General features: G+C 46.3%; 1 protein-coding gene across 1 annotated transcript in view; it reads left to right on the forward strand.

The window, feature by feature from the left end:
* The window catches only part of LOC306928722 (calmodulin-binding transcription activator 1-like), a gene marked incomplete at both ends in the record, with an annotated part of 178,994 nt that overhangs the window by 144,803 nt on the left and 9,191 nt on the right, over window positions 1–25,000 (forward strand). Inside the window, 11 exons of the mRNA XM_079508992.1 lie at window positions 8,681–8,919; window positions 9,731–9,915; window positions 11,130–11,208; window positions 11,461–11,731; window positions 16,889–17,138; window positions 18,498–18,716; window positions 19,343–19,496; window positions 21,685–21,845; window positions 22,420–22,687; window positions 23,742–23,810; window positions 24,754–24,899. Of these exons, the coding sequence (XP_079365118.1) occupies window positions 8,681–8,919; window positions 9,731–9,915; window positions 11,130–11,208; window positions 11,461–11,731; window positions 16,889–17,138; window positions 18,498–18,716; window positions 19,343–19,496; window positions 21,685–21,845; window positions 22,420–22,687; window positions 23,742–23,810; window positions 24,754–24,899 (2,041 nt within the window). The remainder of the gene's footprint in view (window positions 1–8,680; window positions 8,920–9,730; window positions 9,916–11,129; window positions 11,209–11,460; window positions 11,732–16,888; window positions 17,139–18,497; window positions 18,717–19,342; window positions 19,497–21,684; window positions 21,846–22,419; window positions 22,688–23,741; window positions 23,811–24,753; window positions 24,900–25,000) is intronic.

The following is a 25,000-nucleotide window of genomic DNA, read 5'->3' on the forward strand; positions in this document are numbered from 1 at the left end:
CAACAGTTCACAACAATGGGAGCTGAGGGACCTTAATTGGCAATTAAGCAACGAGTTGCATCCTGGGAATAGTGAAGAGTGCAATGTGTGTTCGAACAAGTCCCAAGCTGATGCTGTAGTGTAAATGGACTGAACACGTGTGCGTGCGTGCGTGCGTGCGTGCGTGCGTGTGCGTGCGTGTGTGTGCATACAAATCTGTTAAAGTTATTTTGAGAGGGGAGATGGGACCATGTTCCCCCCAAACACTCCTTTACTATTTCATTTTTCACTATTTATACCCCTACACTTTATTTATGGACTTTTAGCCCATTTGTAAAAAAGGTTTTACATAATTTTCTGTTTCTCTTTGTGAGACAGCAGACCACGTGCTGCTACAGTTTACATGATTGATTGATTGATTGATTGATTGATTGATTGATTGATTGATTGATTGATTGATTGATTGATTGACTGACTGACAATTGTATTAACAGTTTGTAGAGTAAGCACACAGTTCACTACAAGGTCTGCTATAAGAGTACAGTCAGACCCAGAAAAGCACTATAAGACTTGTTTACATCAAGGTCCTCCATGTTCAATTCATCAGAAAACATCCTGTCCACCTGGTCTATCTGTCTTGCTGATTATTGACTAGAGAGTGAGCACCTGCTAAATCCCTAAATTGTAATCTTATAGACTAAGAGTTTGTTGATTTGAATATATATATTTGTTTACAGTCTTTACAGAGCTGGTTTGGCTTGCTTTGGTGGTACACTGACATGGATAGCTGGGAGGGAATTCATAAAACATCATGAAGATGTGTGCACTGTGCAAGGTTTAGGCATGGTGTGAGGTGGGCATAAAGTTGAGGTTTAGGCATGGTGTGAGGTGGGCATAAAGGTTTAGGCATGGTGTGAGGTGGGCATAAAGGTTTAGGCATGGTGTGAGGTGGGCATAAAGGTTTAGGCATGGTGTGAGGTGGGCATAAAGGTTTAGGCATGGTGTGAGGTGTTTAGGCATGGTGTGAGGTGTTTAGGCATGGTGTGAGGTGGGCATAAAGGTTTCAAACCATATTCTGACATATCTAACATTAGAGTTATTGCAAACCGACCACTAGGGGGAGAGCCCAACTCGTTTGCAATGTTGAACATTGACATTGACAAACATTGACAAACATTGACACGTTGTGAGCTTGTAGACTGGCCATTCTAAGTATTCAAAAATGTTTTGCAAAAGTTTAGGGATAAGGGGTTTAGCGGTGACGAAAATGGTGCCCCATATCTATCAACGGTATACGGTAGTTCATTGGGTCGACCTACAATCGACTTGCAAACACTGACGTTTCTCAGACACGGTAATGATATTCACGTGGCTCGGTGGCTCTTTTTATTGTTTCCGAGGCAAACTCGAGTGTCTTGCTATAAAATCTCCTCAATGCTGTGCAGCAACTTATTCTGAGAGTGGTGACAGGAGAGACTCTGTAGGCTGTAGAGTCATAGAGATGTAAATAAGAAAAATCAGCCGAGTGACAAATTGTTTTATTAACTTCCATGAAATACCTGAAACTCCAGTAAGGGCTCCCTCTGAAACACACTGTAACTAAAACAGTATATTAAAGGACATAAAGTGTAGCGAAACCAAGCAATTTCAATTCAATTCAAAGGGCTTTATTGGCATGGGAAAACATACGTTTATATTGCCAAAGCAGAAAGCACAATACAACAATACAGCAATACAATCAAAACAAAAATGATGTACATTTGAAAGTCAGAATCTTCAATAGATCAATTTCTATGTACCAAGATCACTCGATGCAGGTATAGTGCAGGAATATACACAATGATTAGTCTTTAGGGTGGTTGTGTTCCGTTTGATATCCTTCTCCTATCACAGCAACTCACGAATCTTGCTGCTGTGTTTGCACATTGTTGTACTTCGCCCAGCAGATATGGGAGTTTTTTGTCATTGGTCATGTTTTCAAAATCTCCGTGTGTGGTTGTAATCTGTGGGAAGTATGTGTCTCTGATGTCTTGGTACAATGGACAGATGGTGTGTAGCTCTATAAGTGTAGCACTATGAGTGTAGCACTATAAATCACTGCCGTCTGGCAGAAACCATGTATCTCCAATGATGTAACTTGTATTGTTTGTACATTAATGTCCTACAGCGTGGCACAACGCACCGTGAGCTCTGTGGGGTTTATAATAGGCCTACTGTATATCTCTGCTGTCAGGGAGAAACCACCTAACTCCAAAATGATCATTTTTCAGGAAATTATTATTTTTTCTCCATGAAATTAAGAAAAGCTTATATTTTTTAAAACAATGCGATACTGTTTTATTATTGTCAATTATACTTGCATGAGAGAGGGGGTGGTGCATGGAGTTAGCTGCTTTTGCAGACAGTTTGAGGGTCCAATGGAGTTAAGAGGTTTTGTCCGAAGCTCTTTTTAATACTTTAAAAAATAAAAATAATAATAAAACCTCAAAATGGAGTTAAGTGGTTTCCTCCTGACAGCGATGTTATATTGAACCAACCAGGCCTGCAATTTGCGACTAAATATGAGCTACGTTGGATTCATATACGTTTTTGGACGTGCAAGCCAGGTTCACACCCGACAGTGAAGAAATGTTGAATTGGCCCCTGGCTGCTGTCTCACAACAGCACCATGTTGAATTGGCCCCTGGCTGGTGTCTCACAACAACACCATGTTGAATTGGCCCCTGGCTGGTGTCTCACAACAACACCATGTTTTTGGGGGGTTGAATTACATGTAGCCCTGGTGTCTCATCACAACATGTTTTTGGGGGGTTGAATTACATGTAGCCCTGGTGTCTCATCACAACATGTTTTTGGGGGGTTGAATTACATGTAGCCCTGGTGTCTCATCACAACATGTTTTTGGGGGGTTGAATTACATGTAGCCCTGGTGTCTCATCACAACATGTTTTTGGGGGGTTGAATTACATGTAGCCCTGGTGTCTCATCACAACATGTTTTTGGGGGTGAATTACATGTAGCCCTGGTGTCTCATCACAACATGTTTTTGGGGGTGAATTACATGTAGCCCTGGTGTCTCATCACAACATGTTTTTGGGGGTGAATTACATGTAGCCCTGGTGTCTCATCACAACATGTTTTTGGGGGTGAATTACATGTAGCCCTGGTGTCTCATCACAACATGTTTTTGGGGGGTTGAATTACATGTAGCCCTGGTGTCTCATCACAACATGTTTTTGGGGGTGAATTACATGTAGCCCTGGTGTCTCATCACAACATGTTTTTGGGGGGTGAATTATTGGCCTTGCATAGCCAGCCTTCATCTGCCTTTGCAATGCATATCGCCCCAGGGAGATTAAGTCTGGCCCCTCTCAATGCATATCGCCCCAGGGAGGTTAAGTCTGGCCCCTCTCAATGCATATCGCCCCAGGGAGGTTAAGTCTGGCCCCTCTCAATGCATATCGCCCCAGGGAGGTTAAGTCTGGCCCCTCTCAATGCATATCGTCCCAGGGAGGTTAAGTATGGCCCCTCTCAATGCATATCGCCCCAGGCAGATTAAGTCTGGCCCCTCTCAATGCATATCGTCCCAGGGAGGTTAAGTATGGCCCCTCTCAATGCTTATCGCCCCAGGGAGGTTAAGTCTGGCCCCTCTCAATGCATATCGCCCCAGGCAGATTAAGTCTGGCCCCTCTCAATGCATATCGTCCCAGGGAGATTAAGTCTGGCCCCTCTCAATGCATATCGCCCCAGGGAGGTTAAGTCTGGCCCCTCTCAATGCATATCGTCCCAGGGAGGTTAAGTATGGCCCCTCTCAATGCATATCGCCCCAGGTAGATTAAGTCTGGCCCCTCTCAATGCATATCGCCCCAGGCAGATTAAGTCTGGCCCCTCGCAATGCATATCGCCCCAGGCAGATTAAGTCTGGCCCCTCTCAATGCATATCGCCCCAGGCAGATTAAGTATGGCCCCTCTCAATGCATATCGCCCCAGGCAGATTAAGTCTGGCCCCTCTCAATGCATATCGCCCCAGGCAGATTAAGTCTGGCCCCTCTCAATGCATATCGCCCCAGGCAGATTAAGTCTGGCCCCTCTCAATGCATATCGCCCCAGGCAGATTAAGTCTGGCCCCTCTCAATGCATATTGCCCCAGGCAGATTAAGTCTGGCCCTCGATTAAGTATGGCCCATCTCAATGCATATCGCCCCAGGCAGATTAAGTATGGCCCCTCTCAATGCATATCGCCCCATGAGGCAGATTAAGTCTGGCCCCTCTCAATGCATATCGCCCCAGGGGGCAGATTAAGTCTGACTCCTCTCAATTGTGGGAGAACTTCACGGCCGAAGTGGTGACGAGCCAACCAGATTCGTCTGGAACGAGGCTATAACCAATCAGGGCCCAGTATGCAAATATGGGGCGGGACATTGCGGAAAAAATCTAACGCTGAGAGGGACGAGACTATAATATCCACACAGTGATATTAGTGTCGCTACGCGAGAGGCTAGGCGAATTAGCTCTGGCGTCTCGCCATGTTTTTTTGGGGGGGGGGGGGGGGGGGGGGGGGGGGGGGTGAAGAGCTGAATGTATAGAGCTGCTGACACTGGTGACGGCAGACCACCCCCCTCCCTCCGTCACATGGCACAGAAGAGCTCCCTTCTAATTGGCCCATCTGAAGGAAAGGGGAGGAGGAAGCATGTTGTGACACAGCGTTGCTGCTCCTCCCACCTTGGCTCATTTTGTGCACATCAGAGACCTGAGAGAGAGAGAGAGAGAGAGAGAGAGAGAGAGAGAGAAGAGAGAGAGAGAGAGAGAGAGAGAGAGAGACTATAAGAGTGAGAGCGGTATATAGCAGCAGGTTGGATGACATAATGTGCATTGCAGTAACACTGCAGCAACGCCACCATGGGTGACATGTTCACCCCTGGAGTCTGACTGGACCTCCACACACATACAGGGGTGACATGTTCACCCCTGGAGTCACTCTGGACCTCCACAGACATACAGGGGTGACATGTTCACCCCTGGAGTCTGACTGGACCTCCACACACATACAGGGGTGACATGTTCACCCCTGGAGTCACTCTGGACCTCCACAGACATACAGGGGTGACATGTTCACCCCTGGAGTCACTCTGGACCTCCACAAACATACAGGGGTGACATGTTCACCCCTGGAGTCACTCTGGACCTCCACACACATACAGGGGTGACATGTTCACCCCTGGAGTCTGACTGGACCTCCACAGACATACAGGGGTGACATGTTCACCCCTGGAGTCTGACTGGACCTCCACACACATACAGGGGTGACATGTTCACCCCTGGAGTCTGACTGGACCTCCACAGACATACAGGGGTGACATGTTCACCCCTGGAGTCACTCTGGACCTCCACACACATACAGGGGTGACATGTTCACCCCTGGAGTCACTCTGGACCTCCACACACATACAGGGGTGACATGTTCACCCCTGGAGTCTGACTGGACCTCCACAGACATACAGGGGTGACATGTTCACCCCTGGAGTCACTCTGGACCTCCACACACATACATGGGTGACATGTTCACCCCTGGAGTCACTCTGGACCTCCACACACATACAGGGGTGACATGTTCACCCCTGGAGTCACTCTGGACCTCCACACACATACAGGGGTGACATGTTCACCCCTGGAGTCTGACTGGACCTCCACAGACATACAGGGGTGACATGTTCACCCCTGGAGTCTGACTGGACCTCCACACACATACAGGGGTGACATGTTCACCCCTGGAGTCACTCTGGACCTCCACACACATACAGGGGTGACATGTTCACCCCTGGAGTCACTCTGGACCTCCACACACATACAGGGGTGACATGTTCACCCCTGGAGTCTGACTGGACCTCCACAGACATACAGGGATGACATGTTCACCCCTGGAGTCTGACTGGACCTCCACAAACATATACCAAAACACAGTGGTGGAAAAAGTATACTCAATAGTTTTACTTAAGTAAAAGTACCAATACTGCAATTTAGAACTACTTCGTTACAAGTAAAAGTACGGAATTGAAAATGTACTTGAGTAAAAGTACAAAAGTATCGGCATCAAAATGTACTTAAAGTACTAAAAGTAAAAGTATTCATATTGCAGAGTTCACAAGTTCAAAATATGTAGAAAATCAATTGAAAATAGCCGATCTACAAGCTCTCAATGCGATCGGCTATTTTCAAATGGCCGAAATGTATAGGGTTGAAGTGGTTAATGTATGTTTTCTAATCAAAATTAAAATCTCCAGTAACTAGTAACAAATAATTGTAGTGGAGTAAAAGTACACATTTTGGCTCTGGGATGTAGTGGAGTAGAAGTAAAAGTACTGGAGATTGGAAATACTCAAGTAAAGTACAAATACCTCCAAATTGTACTTAAGTACAGTACTTAAGTAAACGTACTTAGTTACTTTCCACCACTGCCAAAACGTATATCAGAAACGTGTCACACAGGGCGCCCGCTGGCCTAGCGGTCCAGGCACATCATGCCACATATAGGCTCTGGCCTGACAGCAGCACGTTGCGTGTTCGAGTCCCGTTCATGACGACCTTTGCAGCGTGTCTCTCCCTCTCAATTACAATTTCAAAAGGCTTTGCCCGAGGACCCCCTCTAAAACGAGTTGATACAACTCAAGGGGCTATCCTCTAAAGAAATAAAATTGAAATATATTATTGGCATGATAAATATGTTTTACATTGCCAAAGCATACATACAATAAAACAAATGTCAACATTGCGCACACAGAGACAACAACAAACATCCCAACAATAATGAACAACAAGCAAAACAGTAACAATGAAAATAAATGAACAAACAGAAACATAACAGCAACTTAATGACCCTGTTCAGCCAGATATACCTGGTTCTTCTGTCCACTGGCTGTCCCTCAGTTGACGACAACTCCACATGTATTTTGCTGCCAAAAATGTGCATTTGGGCTGTTCTCCCAGAACATATTGAAGTGATGAGTTATTAATGGTGGTTTCAAATTCTTCATATTTTTCTTTATTTTCACTTCACTTCTCTTCTCTTCACTTGGTACTATCAGTAGAGGCAGAAGAGATCAGTAGAGGCAGAAGAGATCAGTAGAGGCAGAAGAGATCAGTAGAGGGCAGAAAAGCCTAAAACAAATCGTGTCAAAAGAAGAATCGTGTCACACAGCAGTGTTTGTCTCTCAAACGTTTTCCGTGGTTAAATAACAGACATATAAGGACTCAGACATCCCTCTTCTGGTTAAATAACAGACATATAAGGACTCAGACATCCTCTTCTGGTTAAATAACAGACATATAAGGACTCAGACATCCCTCTTCTGGTTAAATAACAGACATGTAAGGACTCAGACATCCTCTTCTGGTTAAATAACAGACATGTAAGGACTCAGACATCCTCTTCTGGTTAAATAACAGACATGTAAGGACTCAGACATCCCTCTTCTGGTTAAATAACAGACATGTAAGGACTCAGACATCCTCTTCTGGTTAAATAACAGACATGTAAGGACTCAGACATCCTCTTCTGGTTAAATAACAGACATGTAAGGACTCAGACATCCCTCTTCTGGTTAAATAACAGACATGTAAGGACTCAGACATCCCTCTTCTGGTTAAATAACAGACATGTAAGGACTCAGACATCCCTCTTCTGGTTAAATAACAGACATGTAAGGACTCAGACATCCCTCTTCTGGTTAAATAACAGACATGTAAGGACTCAGACATCCCTCTTCTGGTTAAATAACAGACATGTAAGGACTCAGACATCCCTCTTCTGGTTAAATAACAGACATGTAAGGACTCAGACATCCCTCTTCTGGTTAAATAACAGACATATAAGGACTCAGACATCCCTCTTCTGGTTAAATAACAGACATGTAAGGACTCAGACATCCCTCTTCTGTAACATATATTTGCAGAGTGGAGTAAAAAGTATAATGTGTGCCTCTGGGTTACAGTAGCGTAGAAGTGAAAGCACAGAACATTGGAAATACTACAGTAAAAGTACCTCAAAGTTGTACTTAAACAGACACTTTCCACCACCACCATCTCACGGCTCTGTTTTTCCCTCCCGTGCCTCCGTAGATACCCAGTTCACAGTCCTGTTTGTCCCTCCCGTGCCTCCGTAGATACCCAGTTCACAGCCCTGTTTGTCCCTCCCGTGCCTCCGTAGATACCCAGTTCACAGCCCTGTTTGTCCCTCCCGTGCCTCCGTAGATACCCAGTTCACAGCCCTGTTTGTCCCTCCCGTGTCCCATAGACACCCTGTAGTTAACGGCTGTTTGTCCCTCCCGTGTCCCATAGACACCCTGTAGTTAACGGCTCTGTTTGTCCCTCCCGTGTCCCATAGACACCCTGTAGTTAACGGCTCTGTTTGTCCCTCCCGTGTCCCATAGACACCCTGTAGTTAACGGCTCTGTTTGTCCCTCCCGTGTCCCATAGACACCCTGTAGTTAACGGCTCTGTTTGTCCCTCCCGTGTCTCCATAGATACCCAGTTCACAGTCCTGTTTGTCCCTCCTGTGTCCCCATAGACACCCTGTAGTTAACGGCTCTGTTTGTCCCTCCTGCGTCCCCATAGACACCCCGTAGTTAACGGCTCTGTTTGTCCCTCCCGTGTCCCCATAGATACCCAGTTCACAGCCCTGTTTGTCCCTCTCGTGTCTCCATAGATACCCAGTTCAGGATGTCCATCCTGGAGCGTCTGGAGCAGATGGAGCAGAGGATGGCCGAGATCCACAACCAGAACCCCGGCTCGGAAACCATGGCAACCAAGGGCGGGGGAGGAGGAGGAGGAGGAGGAGTGGAGGGGGGAGGAGCCAGTGACCACCAGCCTCAGGTGAGCACCAAGGGCGGGGGAGGAGGAGGAGGAGGAGTGGAGGGGGGAGGAGCCAGTGACCACCAGCCTCAGGTGAGGAGGGGGGAGGAGGGAGGAGGGGGAGGAGGAGTGGAGGGGGGAGGAGCCAGTGACCACCAGCCTCAGGTGAGGAGGGGGGAGGAGGGGGGAGGAGTGGAGGGGGGAGGAGCCAGTGACCACCAGCCTCAGGTGAGCACCAAGGGCGGGGGAGGAGGAGGAGGAGTGGAGGGGGGAGGAGCCAGTGACCACCAGCCTCAGGTGAGGAGGGGGGAGGAGGGAGGAGGAGGAGGAGGAGTGGAGGGGGGAGGAGCCAGTGACCACCAGCCTCAGGTGAGGAGGGGGGCCTTTAACCAATATCTTTCAATTTTATTTTTAAAGATATTGGATTAGATATATTACGAAGCGCTGTGAGCTTGTACATCTGCTATTTTCTTTTAATAACCAATGCTATAAAGTCCAAAATGACGCAGATGTTTTATCGGTTTTAATGGGACAAGACAGCAAAGAAATTGTAAAAGTGAAAAAATACTTGACGAGACAAATAGGTTGAAATGCAGACCTGTGATGGAAACATGAAAACATGAAACATGAAAACAGAGAAAAATAAACATGAAAGTCAATTTGCCAAACCGAATTCTTGATCTTTCCGCGCTTAGACACGACAAGGAAGAGGATCGTCCTGCCCGAGCATTTTGCACTCATGTCATGTACTGTTAGCTCACATCTAAAATACTCTGTGGAATAATCCCAGGGCGTTTGAACGCTGGCGGTTATACACGCACGCACGCACGCACGCACGCACGCACGCACACACAGGTTTTAAATCCATCTCCTTTCTTCTCTCTCTCTCTCCCTCTCCCCGCAGCTCTCCCCCGAGCAGGGTTCGTTCGAGGGCCGCGTGGTGGTGGTGTGTGAGAAGATGATGTCCCAGCCGTGCTGGGTCTCCTCCAACCAGCTGGTCCACACCAAGAGCTCCCGAGGAATGACCTTACTGCACCTGGCCGCGGCGCAGGGCTACGCCGGCCTCATCCAGACGCTCATACGCTGGCGGTAAGTCTGAGAACACGCACGGAAAGGTTCCGCTTTCCATTAGCCTGCATGGTCATCCTACCCGGTCTCACCCAAACACGGGGAAATAGCATGGAATTGCAATTCACCCTTTGTCAAGTCCCGCCCATTGGTTGCCGTTTCGTGGTTGGACAAAAATCCTCTCTCTCTCCATCCACTACCATTGAAATAACATGTTTTTCAGTTGCTTCATGTTGATATTCTGTGAGTTCAATTCTTATTTTAAACTTGGTGTCAGTAAAAAAGAACATCACAGGTGCAGCACGGTGACTGCAGGGCATGTCATGTTGGTTTTCTTTTCCAAAAAATATGTTTTAGCAAATTCAACATAAACAAGGCGGAACCAGGGGGCGGAACAAGGCAGAAAGAGCCTGCTGGTTAGTCAGTCAGGGACCAATCAGAAGGCTGACAGCCTGCTGGTTAGTCAGTCAGGGACCAATCAGAAGGCTGACAAAGGGTGAATTCTGTGCATACACGCCTAGAAAATCCAAATATCCGTACACACGGAAATCCTCCCCATAGACAATGACGGAGGAGCGCCGTCTCTACCCAACTTGACCACTAGAGACGCCACCGAGCCGCCCTAAAGGGACTCATGGGAGAGAGACGCCACCGAGCCGCCCTAAAGGGAATCCGCCCCGTCCGAGTTATAACCTGATATGGACAGAATAGTAAATAATGTCACCCAGCCCGACCCAGCCACAGTGAAATAGCACTTCTGTACTGAACTCACCCAGCCCGACCCAGCCACAGTGAAACAGCACTTCTGTACTGAACTCACCCAGCCCGACCCAGCCACAGTGAAATAGCACTTCTGTACTGAACTCACCCAGCCCGACCCAGCCACAGTGAAATAGCACTTCTGTACTGAACTCACCCAGCCCGACCCAGCCACAGTGAAATAGCACTTCTGTACTGAACTCACCCAGCCCGACCCAGCCACAGTGAAATAGCACTTCGACTGAACTCACCCAGCCCGACCCAGCCACAGTGAAATAGCACTTCTGTACTGAACTCACCCAGCCCGACCCAGCCACAGTGAAATAGCACTTCGACTGAACTCACCCAGCCCCGACCCAGCCACGACCCATATGTACGGATGGTACTGTACTGACTGTCCTTGTGTTGTCCTTCAGCACTAAGCTATAAGCATCATGGTACTGCGACTGTACTGACTGTCATTGTTTGTCCTTCAGCACTAAGCATGCTGACAGTATAGACCTGGAGCTGGAAGTCGACCCACTTAACGTGGACCACTTCTCCTGCACCCCACTGGTAAGCCATCAAGTCTGTGTGTGTGTGTGTGTGTGTGTGTGTGTGTGTGTGTGTGTGTGTGTGTGTGTGTGTGTGTGTGTGTGTGTGTGTGTGTGTGTGTGTGTGTGTGTGTGTGTGTGTGTGTGTGTGTGTGTGTGTGTGTGTGTGTGTGTGTGTGTGTGTGTGTGTGTGTGTGTGTGTGCGTGCGTGTGCGTGTGTGACCTGTGTGACCTGTGTTCTCCCATGTCTCTCTCTCTCTCTCTCTCTCTTCAGATGTGGGCGTGTGCTCTGGGTCACACCGAGGCGGCCTTGGTGCTCTATCAGTGGGACCCCCGAGCGCTGGCCATTCCCGATTCGCTGGGCCGCCTGCCACTCAACATCGCTCGCTCGCGGGGCCACACCCGATTGGCCGAGCTTCTGGAACAGCTGCAGCAGGCCTCTCCCCCGGCTCACAGTCAGAGCGCCGAGACCTGGATGGACAGGTGGAGCGGCCAATCACAGCCCAGTGGCCTAAGCAACAGCCCGCCTCCTAACTCAAACTCAGGTGCGATCTTCACCACGGTGTTGTTTTCGTCGACTAAAACTAAGACGAAACTAAGACTACCTTTTTCCACTGACGAAAACTAAATGGAAATTAAATAAAAACTAGGCTAAAATGTCAGGAAGGCACTAGTGGACAAGATATGCAGTATAAGTCATTTTACACTTAGTTGCATGCTGAAAATAGCCGATCTACAAGCTCACACCGTGTCGCAGCGCGTTAACAAACTGCCCTCCCACTCTGGGCGCTTTGGTGTAGAGCAGGGGTTCTCAACCCGTGGGTCGCGACCCCTCGGGGGGTCGCCAAATTATTTTAGGGGGTCCCCAAATTATTTTCAAAAAAAAAAAATAATGATTTTTTTTTCACGGTTTTTAAAAAATAGCAGACCTACAAGCTCGTAGCGTGCCACTCGGTGGCGCGCTATGAGCTTGTAGATCTGCTATTTTTCATTAGCTAAATTATAATATAATGCTTAAAACACCAAAAGGGGTTCCCGCCCAAAATGGGTTAAGGTTATTGTAGCAGTCAATTTATATTGGGGGTCGGGAGGGGGCGGGGCGGGGCGGGGGTCCCGAGATATTGCCAAAGCATTTTCAGGGGTCCCCGGCCAAAAACGTTGAGAACCCCTGGTGTAGAGCACATCAAAGCCTTCTACAAAACCCTAGATGATTTTAAACTAGCAAGGGTAACAACGGAGGAGGTACTTAAAAAACAGAGTGCCCTCCAACCCCACAAGGCCACTGGCCTCAGAGACTCGGCCATCTCTATAGCTCCAATCATCACCACATAATAAAACCATCAAACAGGGGCAGGTCCCCCAAGATTTCAAACTGGCCAAAGTAACCCCCCTGCATAAGAAAAGGAGAAAATTAGACCCCGGCAATTCTTAGCTCAATTCTATTCTTAGCTCCATCTCGAAAGTGATGGAAAAAATAGACCTATGACCTATACTTTTCAACCTATGAACAGGTTGAAAAGTATCTTGCCACAAAAATAAATAATGTACGAATTTCAATCCAGCTTCAGAACATCCCACTCCACTGACACATGCCTTCTCTATCTGAGTGACCACATCAAACACGAGGTGGATGCTGGCAAATACTGCGGCATGGTCATGCTGGACCTCAAAAAGGCTTTTGACACCGTGAACCACTCCATACTGGTTAACAAGCTAAAAGCAATTGGTTTTGATAGCACACCAAAATGCTTTGTTTTTTGTTTTGTTTTTACCAGGGTCCCCCCATATGATCTCCTAATAATTATGTGAAATGGGAAATTAAATTAAATTAAATAATTACTATATTTACCCAGGGTATCTGGGCTAAGCTCAAGAACTTGTTTCCAGCCAGGCCCTGCTCATAGAACATTTCATCGTAGTGGTTCAATGCCTTGTTCAAGGGCACTTCAGCGTTGGTAATTTTAACGTGTCGGAGCGCTGATTCGAACTGGCGACCTTCCGGTATCAAGACCGCTCCGCAATCCGTTCGGCCACCGCTGCCACAAATGGGAGACACCCATGGCAGTGATGTAAATAGGTTTTCAATGTAATGGGTCCCGGGACCCAGGGGTGGTCTTTTAGATGAGTCCCAGGGACATTGTATGAGTCCCACAATGACGTTAGGAGTCATATTTTGTCAAATTGCAGCATTTAACTCCCATTTCATCGTATAGTTATAATATGGTTGGTTATATTCATTCATGTAGATAATGTATCTGAAAGGTTTAGGGTTAACTCCTGCCGGGCTCGCTCCTGCGTCGACGTCGACTGTTGAATTGACCTGCATTGAATCCAAGGCTTCATGGGGTGTGTAATTGATAGAAAATAAGTCACTTTTTTAGGGGTGAACTGCTCCTTTACACAGATCTCAAACGAAGGTAAATTCCCTTGCACTAGTGAGGACCAAATGTCCCCACAAGTATAGCAGAATATGAGGACCAAATGTCCCCACAAGTATAGCAGAATATGAGGACCAAATGTCCCCACAAGTATAGCAGAATATGAGGACCAAATGTCCCCACAAGTATAGCAGAATATGAGGACCAAATGTCCCCACAAGTATAGCAGAATATGAAGACCAAATGTCCCCACAAGTATAGCAGGATATGAGGACCAAATGTCCCCACAAGTATAGCAGAATATGAGGGCCAAATGTCCGCACAAGTATAGCAGAATATGAAGACCAAATGTCCCCACAAGTATAGCAGGATATGAGGGCCAAATGTCCGCACAAGTATAGCAGAATATGAAGACCAAATGTCCCCACAAGTATAGCAGGATATGACACATAGACCATTTTCCTGGTATCGCCAGATCAGAGTCAAAAGGTGCAGATGAGAATTGCTGTGCGAATTGGCGTCGTTAAGGCGTGCATGGGAACAGTTTGTGTCGTGTGTGATTTCACACCAGAAGATATAAGATATTATGCACCGTGTTGAAAATGACCGTAGACGTCGAGAGAGAGAAGAGACAGACAGACAGACAGACAGACAGACAGACAGACAGACAGACAGACAGACAGACAGACAGACAGACAGACAGACAGACAGACAGACAGACAGACAGACAGACAGATGTTGTGTTGGACCGCTTCCAAAACAGGAGGACCAAAGTGAGCCTATCATGGTGCTGTAGCAGTGAGGAACAGACTGTATTCCTTTGGAGGCCTCTATAATGAATGGACCCACGACCTGATGGAACAGATTGACGTCCATGTCTTCAACACGGTGTCTTTATGCTGGATTAAGTTACCTCCAGTGAAACCTGGAAGAGGAGACGGTCACCTTGAGGTTCCATCCATGCGCCCCGGTCACACAGCTGTGCTGATAGGAGATACAGTGTACATCTGGGGAGGCTGGCCTTTCTGCAATGTCCTTTATGCGTTTGATGTCGACACCCACACGTGGTTGAAACCTGGCGGGGTTACTGGCACCGTTCCAGAGGGTAAGTGCTACCACTCAGCCTGTGTCCTGGTGAAGGTCATGTTTATCCGTGGAGGATACAACCAGCTGACTACACACAATAATGACATGTACAAGTTGGACACCAGCACAATGTTCTGGACTTTAATTGAGACCAGAGGAACTCCACCACCTGCTTCAAGCCTCCACTCTGCCACCATCATCGGGACAAAGATGTTTGTATTTGGGGGCTGGGGGGGTGAGGTTGAGTACTACAACAGCATCAGAGTGTTTGACACAGAGACCAACCATTGGCTGAACACGCCTTCTGCACAGCTTCTTCCAGAAGGACGCGTCGGTCATTCAGCCTTTACCTACAATGGAGAGCTGTACATATTTGGTGGCTGGAACTATAACAACACCAGTCTAGATATGGAGAACTTCAATGATCTGTGGAAATTCAGCCCAGAGACCTTCTTCTGGAAGAAGGTTGAGCCCAAAGGGAAAGGCCCAGCGGGTCCAATGGACTCTATGTGCTGTTGCATGATGGGAGATCGTATCATCCTCAACGCAGCCTCCTGAGATCCATACGAGTGTCTCTTTTATAAACAAGGAGAGACCATCAATACACTGGAGGTGTGGTTAGAGGACATGGTCAAACAAGGATAGACCATCAATACACTGGAGGTGTGGTTAGTGGACATGGTCAAACAAGGAGAGACCATCAATACACTGGAGGTGTGGTTAGAGGACATGGTCAAACAAGGATAGACCATCAATACACTGGAGGTGTGGTTAGTGGACATGGTCAAACAAGGAGAGACCATCAATACACTGGAGGTGTGGTTAGTGGACATGGTCAAACAAGGATAGACCATCAATACACTGGAGGTGTGGTTAGTGGACATGGTCAAACAAGGAGCTGTGTAAGAATACTTTGTCTGACAAACAAACACCAACATGTGAAAGCCTTGCTTCTCCATATCTGTAAGGTGTAAAGGGTCTTGCTTCTCCATATCTGTAAGGTGTAAAGGGTCTTGCTTCTCCATATCTGTAAGGTGTAAAGGGTCTTGCTTCTCCATATCTGTAAGGTGTAAAGGGTCTTGCTTCTCCATATCTGTAAGGTGTAAAGGGTCTTGCTTCTCCATATCTGTGAGGTGTAAAGGGTCTTGCTTCTCCATATCTGTAAGGTGTAAAGGGTCTTGCTTCTCCATATCTGTAAGGTGTAAAGGGTCTTGCTTCTCCATATCTGTAAGGTGTAAAGGGTCTTGCTTCTCCATATCTGTAAGGTGTAAAGGGTCTTGCTTCTCCATATCTGTAAGGTGTAAAGGGTCTTGCTTCTCCATATCTGTGAGGTGTAAAGGGTCTTGCTTCTCCATATCTGTGAGGTGTAAAGGGTCACTACTTGTCCTTTGAGTGGATGACTCATATGAGAGTGTTTAAAACAGTGTAGTATTCTCATTTTCATAATTCCCATTATACAGATCACTAAAAGAAAGAAAAACAGAACACGAAAACATTGAGTCAACTAAAGCAGACTCCATGTGACCACCACTTTATGACATCACTCATGTACAGTATGACATCACTACTCCGTATTTGGGCGTAAGGTTTTCAGCCCAAGTCAAGGTTGGAATGTTCTGAGCTCAGATTCCACTTCAATAGAGCACCTTAGTATATCTTTTTTGAGGGGCGCTTGCCACTCCAATGCCTGGCTTTGAGTGTGACTAAGTCTATGGACTTTGTATGATGTCATGTGTGTGGCTAAGTACATCAAATTGCCAAATCAATGGAAAATGACGTAGGCCTAAGTGGGTGACTTCATCATCATACATGGTTATCATGATAAAAAAAACCTCCCACTTCACTCAAGTGTGATTTCTTTTTTTTACCCCGTCTGAATTCTTTTGAGGGGCACTGAACTGCCGCCGACAACTGCACCAAGTTTCCTGACTGAACTCAAGGTTAATTAAATAAGGTTAGGAAGTGAAGACGGAGGACTCCATGTTGCTCCCTGGAAGGAAAGAAACATGCGCAATTGAGACCAAGGAAGCTGAACGCATAAGTGTTGGCTGCATATAGCCCATTGCACATGTATCTTTCCTTCCAGGGAGCAACATGGAGTCCACCGTACGATCTATTCGCTTCCTGTCCTCATTTAATAGTCCTTGACTGAACTTGCTCTGCGCATGTCTGTGACAGGCGCGATGCTCATTTTTTGTCTTAGTGCCGGTTATTTACCCAGGGTCTCTGTGTCTCCAGAGCTGAGGCGAGCCAGGCGGGGGGAGGGCAGCCTCCAGGCCAACGCTCAGGGCTGGAGCCAGGCTAGCGGACCCCGGGACCCCCAGAGCAACCAGGGGGAGCACGGAGGACCCCCTCCCGCCAAGAGGCTCAAGCCCAGCCCTGACGCCCAGCAGCAGCAGCAGCAGCAGCAGCAGCTAGCCAACACCACCACCGCCAACTCTGTCCTCCACAACTCCGTCCCGACAAACCCCGCCACGGCCACGCCAAGGTAGGGATTAAGGATGGGACGATTATGGGAAATTAACACGTCACACCATTGTTGTGGCAAACGTAAATTGCGATTGACGATTTTATCGTGATAATCAAGATATGCTTCAAACTTAAAATTACACTTTTGTTAACCACAAAAATAGCCGATCTACAAGTTCGCAACGCTTTGCAACGCAAGTGAGCTTGTAGATATGCTGAAATATGAGCATGCCAAAAGTGCTCTTCACAAGTATGTTTAGTATACACTCTACTCTACTATAGAGGCTTTTAGGATGTGCTGAATTTGCAGCTCAACAAAAGCTAATTCCTCCCCGGGGACTGACAGCCAGACATGGCGGCGGTGGCTCAGGGGTAGAGTTCCCGGATGGTAACCGCAAGGTCGCCAGCTCGAACCCGGGCTCCCCCAGAGTTAGTGTCGAAGTGTCCTTGAGCAAGACACTGAACCCCAAATTGCTCCTGATGTGCTGGTTGGTACCTTGCATTTACCATTTTACATGTGTGGCCGGTTAAGACTCGCCCGTTGCTGTATGCAGTTACGTCTCTGGTTTAAGGACTTCAGTGTTCTGTACAGGACAGAACAAAGAATGTTTGCTTTCGCCATCTTTGTTGAAGAAGAATCTGGGCACTTGTGTTTTAGTCTTACTATACTTACTAAATGTAAGGGTAAAGGGTGTTTACCTACACCCATTACCTACACCCATCAACCCAGTAGGTTTGGGGTAAAGGGTGTTTACCTACACCCATTACCTACACCCATCAACCCAGTAGGTTTGGGGTAAAGGGTGTTTACCTACACCCATTACCTACACCCATCAACCCAGTAGGTTTGGGGTAAAGGGTGTTTACCTACACCCATTACCTACACCCATCAACCTATTAGGTTTGGGGTAAAGGGTGTTTACCTACACCCATCAACCCAGTAGGTTTGGGGTAAAGGGTGTTTACCTACACCCATCAACCCAGTAGGTTTGGGGTAAAGGGTGTTTACCTACACCCATTACCTACACCCATCAACCCAGTAGGTTTGGGGTAAAGGGTGTTTACCTACACCCATTACCTACACCCATCAACCCAGTAGGTTTGGGGTAAAGGGTGTTTACCTACACCCATTACCTACACCCATCAACCCAGTAGGTTTGGGGTAAAGGGTGTTTACCTACACCCATCAACCCTTTAGGTTTGGGGTAAAGGGTGTTTACCTACACCCATCAACCCTTTAGGTTTGGGGTAAAGGGTGTTTACCTACACCCATCAACCCATTAGGTTTGGGGTAAAGGGTGTTATTGCTTTATGGACTGAGGATAATTTCAATTGAAATCTCTGCGATACGGTAATTGTGAGCATTCTTTCCCCCCAGGTCTCTTCTACCCAACCCGCCCGCCCAGCACACTGAGCCCTCCTCCAACAACAACAACCCCAGCTTTCGGAGCACGCCATCCCCTCTCGCCTCCTCCTCCGGCCCCAACAGGCCTCAGCTCCCCCCAGCCTCCTCCGGCCCCAACAGGCCTCAGCTCCCCCCAGCCACTCCACTCTCCAACCTGCAGGCCAGGATCAGGGGGTCCGGAGGGGCCACCAGGTAGGGGACGTCACCAACGCACGTTCATCCATCAATATCATTCTGGAACCATCTCGCGTTCAGTGTTGGGTGTATAACGGCGTTAAAATAAACCCCTTATTTTGAAGAGCCAAAACCTGCAACCCGGATGTTACAAATGTTTACTACTGCTGTGTGTGTTCTGTTGTCGCATCCACTCTCAGTTCCACGCTCAGTGGCGAGAAAGCCTCCTCGCAACCATCACAACGTCGGCTCTGGGCCGTGGAATAAACCTTGTTTTGACCAGAAATGCCATCTGGGACAAGGAATTGGAGATAAACACATTAAATTAAAGTTGAACATTATGAATAAGAACCGGTGATTCGTAGTGGCATCATGGGACAATCGCTTTTGGGTTTGAGTTGACGAAGGGTCCATTTCTAGTTTCTACTCAAAAAAATAATTATAATAATATTGTAAATAGCCGATCTGCTATTTCCACAATTTTTTTTAAATGCTTGAAAATCTATAAAAAAAAAATTGTAACGATTCAAAGGAAAAAATAATTACGATTATTTCAAACAATTGCGATTTGGCGATCATGGTGTAATAATTGTGACTGTGGTCTGGAGTCTGAGGCAGGCGTAATAACTGTGGTCTGCCACCAGGTGGAGTCTGAGGCAGGCGTTGGGACGGCGCAGCCTGGCCAGGAGGATCCTGGGTAAAGAGAGGCTGGCCAATCACCTGCGCCAGAGAGTCCTGTCCGACAGGGGGGAGGAGTCACAGCTGCTGACCTATCAGGAGCACGCAGAGGACCTGCAGGTATATAATAGGACAGGCTTCTGTTTGAAGCCCAAAGTGCACCAATGATTCACCACAAGCAACTCCTGACTAGGGATGGAGCTCGATAACCGATACCCGGAAATATCCCATAAGAAGCTTATTGACGGGTACTCACGTTATCAATAAGCTTTGGGCTTATCAAGCCTGTTATGGAGCATAGCGGCATAGTGGCCCGGTCATGTTTAAACAATCAAGACAAGAGGCGATCAAGAAATAAATGCCAACCAGCGCTGTCCGGGTAAACAGTAACACAATTACGCTTTTAAAGTGGCGGACCATATATTAACCAGTTAACAGTTTCTTTAATATTATTTTATTGGTAAAAAGGTCAATTGCCTTCTGTCTGTTAGTAAAGTACTGTATGTGAAGGCCCTAGTAAAAGATACTGGTTCTGTTCAGAATGTATTGTCTCCCGTCTTTCCACAAAATAATAGAAAATGCTCGATAGTGGACTCGATAAGAACCCGGCTCGATAAGCCTGATCAATAAGGTGATCGTTATCAATAAACATTAACGAGCTCCATCCCTAGTCCTGACCTCACTCTATCCTTTATATTTGGTTGTGAGTAGTAGCAAGGAGTTGGGACTGGTGTGGTTTGGTCTTTAGAGTGTCTGCTAAATGCCTAAAATTGTAAAATGATTGCAGTAGGACCTTGCATGTTTATTTGAAGCCCACAGGATTGAAGGAGGTGGTCGTGAAATGTTCATGTGACCGATGTCTGTATTGTTCCTGTAAGGAATACAGCAATAATAATGGAAATGTCCATTCCAGTTAAACAAGTTTTAACAAGTTTTAAATTCCAAAATGCTCCAGTGGAGCAATCCTATTACATTCAAAAGGCCTATTGAATGATCCATTATTTATTTTTTGACAATTCGATTCTGAGACAGTATTATTATGAATATACGTAATCTGATCTGAGCCAGTACTATTATGAATATACGTAATCTGAGCCAGTACTATTATGAATATACGTAATCTGATTCTGAGCCAGTACTATTATGAATATACGTAATCTGATTCTGAGCCAGTACTATTATGAATATACGTAATCTGATTCTGAGCCAGTACTATTATGAATATACGTAATCTGAGCCAGTACTATTATGAATATACGTAATCTGATCTGAGCCAGTACTATTATGAATATACGTAATCTGAGCCAGTACTATTATGAATATACGTAATCTGTAACATATAACAGTACTATTATGAATATACGTAATCTGTAACATATAACAGTACTATTATGAATATACGTAATCTGTAACATATAACAGTACTATTATGAATATACGTAATCTGTAACATATAACAGTACTATTATGAATATACGTAATCTGTAACATATAACAGTACTATTATGAATATACGTAATCTGTAACATAAAATGCATAAAAATAAATCATCGCTTTAACTTCTCGACTACAAGCCACAGTGTGTAAAAACTGCCCTGTCAGCCTATCTGACATGAATGGTGAGCCAGCATGTTTTCAATGTGCATTTGCTGCTTTTTTTAGCTGATAAAATGTGCGAAGCTCCCTCAAAAAAACAAAAGAAAAAAAAATCAAAGAAACAAACCTGTTTGGCTGACTGGCAATTTCAGATGAGTGTGGTGCGTGCGTGCGTGCGTGCGTGCATGGATTAACGTTCTCAGACTGATTTCAGTCATTTACATGTAAGTAGCCTTGCCGAGCCATGAGGCCCAAAGGGCAGGAGCCTATCTCCTGTTTCTGTAGTGTGATGTACAAGTAAACCCCCTGGACATGACGCTATGTCATGTCACAGGGACTTACCCCCAATCCAACCCTTGATGCTGAGTGTCAAGCAGGGAGGCCCTGGGTCCCATTTTTTGAGTCTTTGGTATGACCCGGCCGGGGATCGAACCCCGACCTCCCAGTCTCAGGGCGGACACTCTAACCACAAGGCCACTGAGCTGGTCTTTATATGGAAGCACATTGAGCAGCGAAAACAGCCTAAGCTCTCAATGCGTCGCAGACGTGTTGCAACCTTAACCGTACAATTTATACAGCGCTGTGTGTGTGTGTGTGTGTGTGTGTGTGTGTGTGTGTGTGTGTGTGTGTGTGTGTGTGTGTGTGTGTGTGTGTGTGTGTGTGTGTGTGTGTGTGTGTGTGTGTGTGTGTGTGTGTGTGTGCGCGCGCGCAGGCTGACATGGCCATGCTGGCCGAACACATCATGGAGGCGTCGCCGGGCAGGATCAAACAGGAGGCCTCGGTTGCCATGGAGACGGAGATGGCCCCACAGAGCGTGGGAACGGGCCGCAGCATCGTGGGCTCGCTAGCGGGCTACCTGGGCGAAGTGGAGAGGTGAGAGGCCACCACGTGTGTGTCTTTGATGTCTGTGCCATATATAGTAGTACCAGAGGTGGAGAGTAACTAAGTACATTTACTTAAGTAATGTACTTAATTCTGTAGGTATTTGTACTTTAGGGTTCGGGTTCACTCTCCCTCTCCCTTGCTCCGTCTCTCTCTCTCTCTCTCTCATCCATCCCTCTCTATTGCGCAAAATGAGCTCAGGTGATGTCTTACCACATATACAATATATATATATTTTGTTATCGTTGGATAAGATTTTGTCCACAATTCCATGATTGATGTTGGTACTGTAGCACAGGAGAGACGACAGATAACAATTCTTCTACATCCTCAAATTGTGTAGACTTTTGTGTAGAAGTTAAGTAATGCAGATGTTTAATTAACAGTAATTTAACTCTTGAGAGTGTAAAATGAGTCAAAGCAACGTTTCGGTCTTGCAAGCTTCTTCAGGCACGGGTTAGGGTACGCTTTCAAGAGTTAAATCTATAAGGGTCCATTTGGTTCACTCCTTTCTGCTGATCAAAACGGCGTAGGAATTAACGTTGCTTATCTCTTCTTCGTCCAGGTTTCTGTATTCCACCAAGACCCAGCTGACTCCTCCCCCTCCCAGCGCCACCAGGCCGCGCGCCCCTCTCCACGGGGGGTCCGAGGAGAGCGCCATGAAGCAGGGCCTCATGTCCGACTGGAGCGCCTTGCTCTGCGCCGGCGCCGTCAAGCAGGAACGGCGGAAAGAAGCCCAACACTCGTCCCGTGGTCTGGCCATGACCGAGGCGGAGCAGAGGGAGCTCTGTGACAGCATCAGGCACGCTCTGCACGCCCTCCGAAAACACAAGGTATACCGCGGAGCAGGGATGATTTCGTCGACTAAAACTAAGACGAAAAATGTTCGTCGACTACCTTTTTTCCAATGACGAAAACTAAATGGAAACTACATGAAAACTAAGCTATGATGACTAAAACTAAGACAAAAAAACTATTTAGTCAACAAATAAAAACGACACTAAAATGTTTGGAAGGGACTAGTGGACAGGAGATCAAGTTTAAGTCATTTTACAATAATTGGTTGCATGCTGAAAATAGCCGATCTACAAGTCATTACGACGGCATCAAGGCCCGCCAAAATACATTTTAGCCGACTAAATCAACCGTAGATTTAGTCGAGTAAAATCTTATTATATTTAGTCGACTAAAACTGGGACTACAACTAACTGAAAACTATTCAACAGACTATGACAAACAAAACATCTAAATTTGCTGCCAAAAACAACACTGCTGTGGAGCCTCCTGCGCTGAAAGGGCTGTAGCTTGTAGATCTAAAAGGGCTGTAGTTTGTAGATCTTCTATTTAAAGGGCTGTAGCTTGTAGATCTTCTATTTAAAGGGCTGCAGCTTGTAGATCTTCTATTTAAAGGGCTGCAGCTTGTAGATCTTCTATTTAAAGGGCTGTAGCTTGTAGATCTTCTATTTAAAGGGCTGCAGCTTGTAGATCTTCTATTTAAAGGGCTGTAGCTTGTAGATCTTCTATTTAAAGGGCTGTAGCTTGTAGATCTTCTATTTAAATGGCTGTAGCTTGTAGATCTTCTATTTAAAGGGCTGTAGCTTGTAGATCTTCTATTTAAAGGGCTGCAGCTTGTAGATCTTCTATTTAAATGGCTGTAGCTTGTAGATCTTCTATTTAAAGGGCTGTAGCTTGTAGATCTTCTATTTCCGTGGTGTCGTGCAGCTATTAAAAAAAATTACCAATCTGCACGTTTGAAATGCTTTTGCAAAAAACTTGTGCTTTTACTCTATGTATATTTTGATGCCATGACTCAAGGCGTTTTAATTATAATGAATGCATGTTGAGTGCTAGAACAGGCATGTTGACATGATGTGATTCTCTCTCTAGGGACCCATTCAGGAACAACGCAAAGAGATTGCAGCGGTGATCCAGCGCTGTTACAAGAGATACAAACAGGTATCAATTCAGTTCAATTCAATTCAATTCAATTCAATTCAATTCAATTCAATTCAATTCAGTTCAGTTCAGTTCAGTTCAGTTCAGTTCAGTTCAGTTCAGTTCAGTTCAGTTCAGTTCATTCAATTCAATTCAATTCAATTCAATTCAATTCAATTCAATTCAATTCAATTCAATTCAATTCAAATAAATGAGCTTTATTGGCATGAGAAAACAGTACATATACATTGTCAACCAGGTGAAAAGATGCGGCTTAATTGGACTCCTCATGCATTGAAGGAAGCATGAGGTCAGTCCGTTAGTCCGTTGCTCTCCCCAGGTTGGCAGAGGGAGAGTATAGAGCCCAGGATTTACATTAGATACAGTAACACTGGCACTGGTGAAAAATAGAAAGAAAAGGGGTTACAAAAATCATGTGATAAAAACATTATAATAATACGAAGAAGAACATTGAGATGGAGCTTTGTAGCAGAATGACCTACACGTCCAACCTCTTCAGAGCTGTCTGGGACAACAACGTAAGGATATACAGTACACAGATATTAAAGGAGCATTCAGTGATTTGGGTGATTTGGAAAACCACCCAGTCCACCCCGGTAACAAAATGTGCACATGCACACGCTCTACAGTGGGGGGAAGTGCAACAGGCCAACAGCATGTGCACCAAGGCCCGCCCCCAGTCGATCATGATTGGAGGAAGGCCCCTCTCATCCTGATTGGATGAAGGCTTTGCTACCCGCCACCAAAACTGAAACTAGGGTTTTTTGACCCCAGGGGCTCACTGGGGACAGGGAGGAACTCCTTATATGGTCAGCACACTCTATAGTACTAGTAGGGAGGATTATCCAGAAAAAAAGAAAAAATAAGTGATATTTGAATTAAGTAAAATCACTGAATATACCTTTAAGCCTTTCTAACATCACTCTCACCGTCCATCCCTCAGTATGCACTTTATAAGAGGATGACCCTGGCTGCCATCCTGATCCAGAGCCGGTTCCGGAGTTTCCACGAGCAGAGGAAGTTCCAACAGAGTCGCAGAGCAGCGGTCCTCATCCAGCAATACTACCGCTCCTACCGGCACTCCCTCAGGTAGCGCACGCACACACACACCCATACAATACTACCGCTCCTACCGGCACTCCCTCAGGTAGTGCACGCACACACACACCCATACAATACTACCGCTCCTA

The sequence above is a fragment of the Electrona antarctica genome (genome assembly GCF_951216825.1).
Source record: "Electrona antarctica genome assembly, chromosome: 8".
Classification (NCBI taxonomy): Eukaryota; Metazoa; Chordata; class Actinopteri; order Myctophiformes; family Myctophidae; genus Electrona; species Electrona antarctica.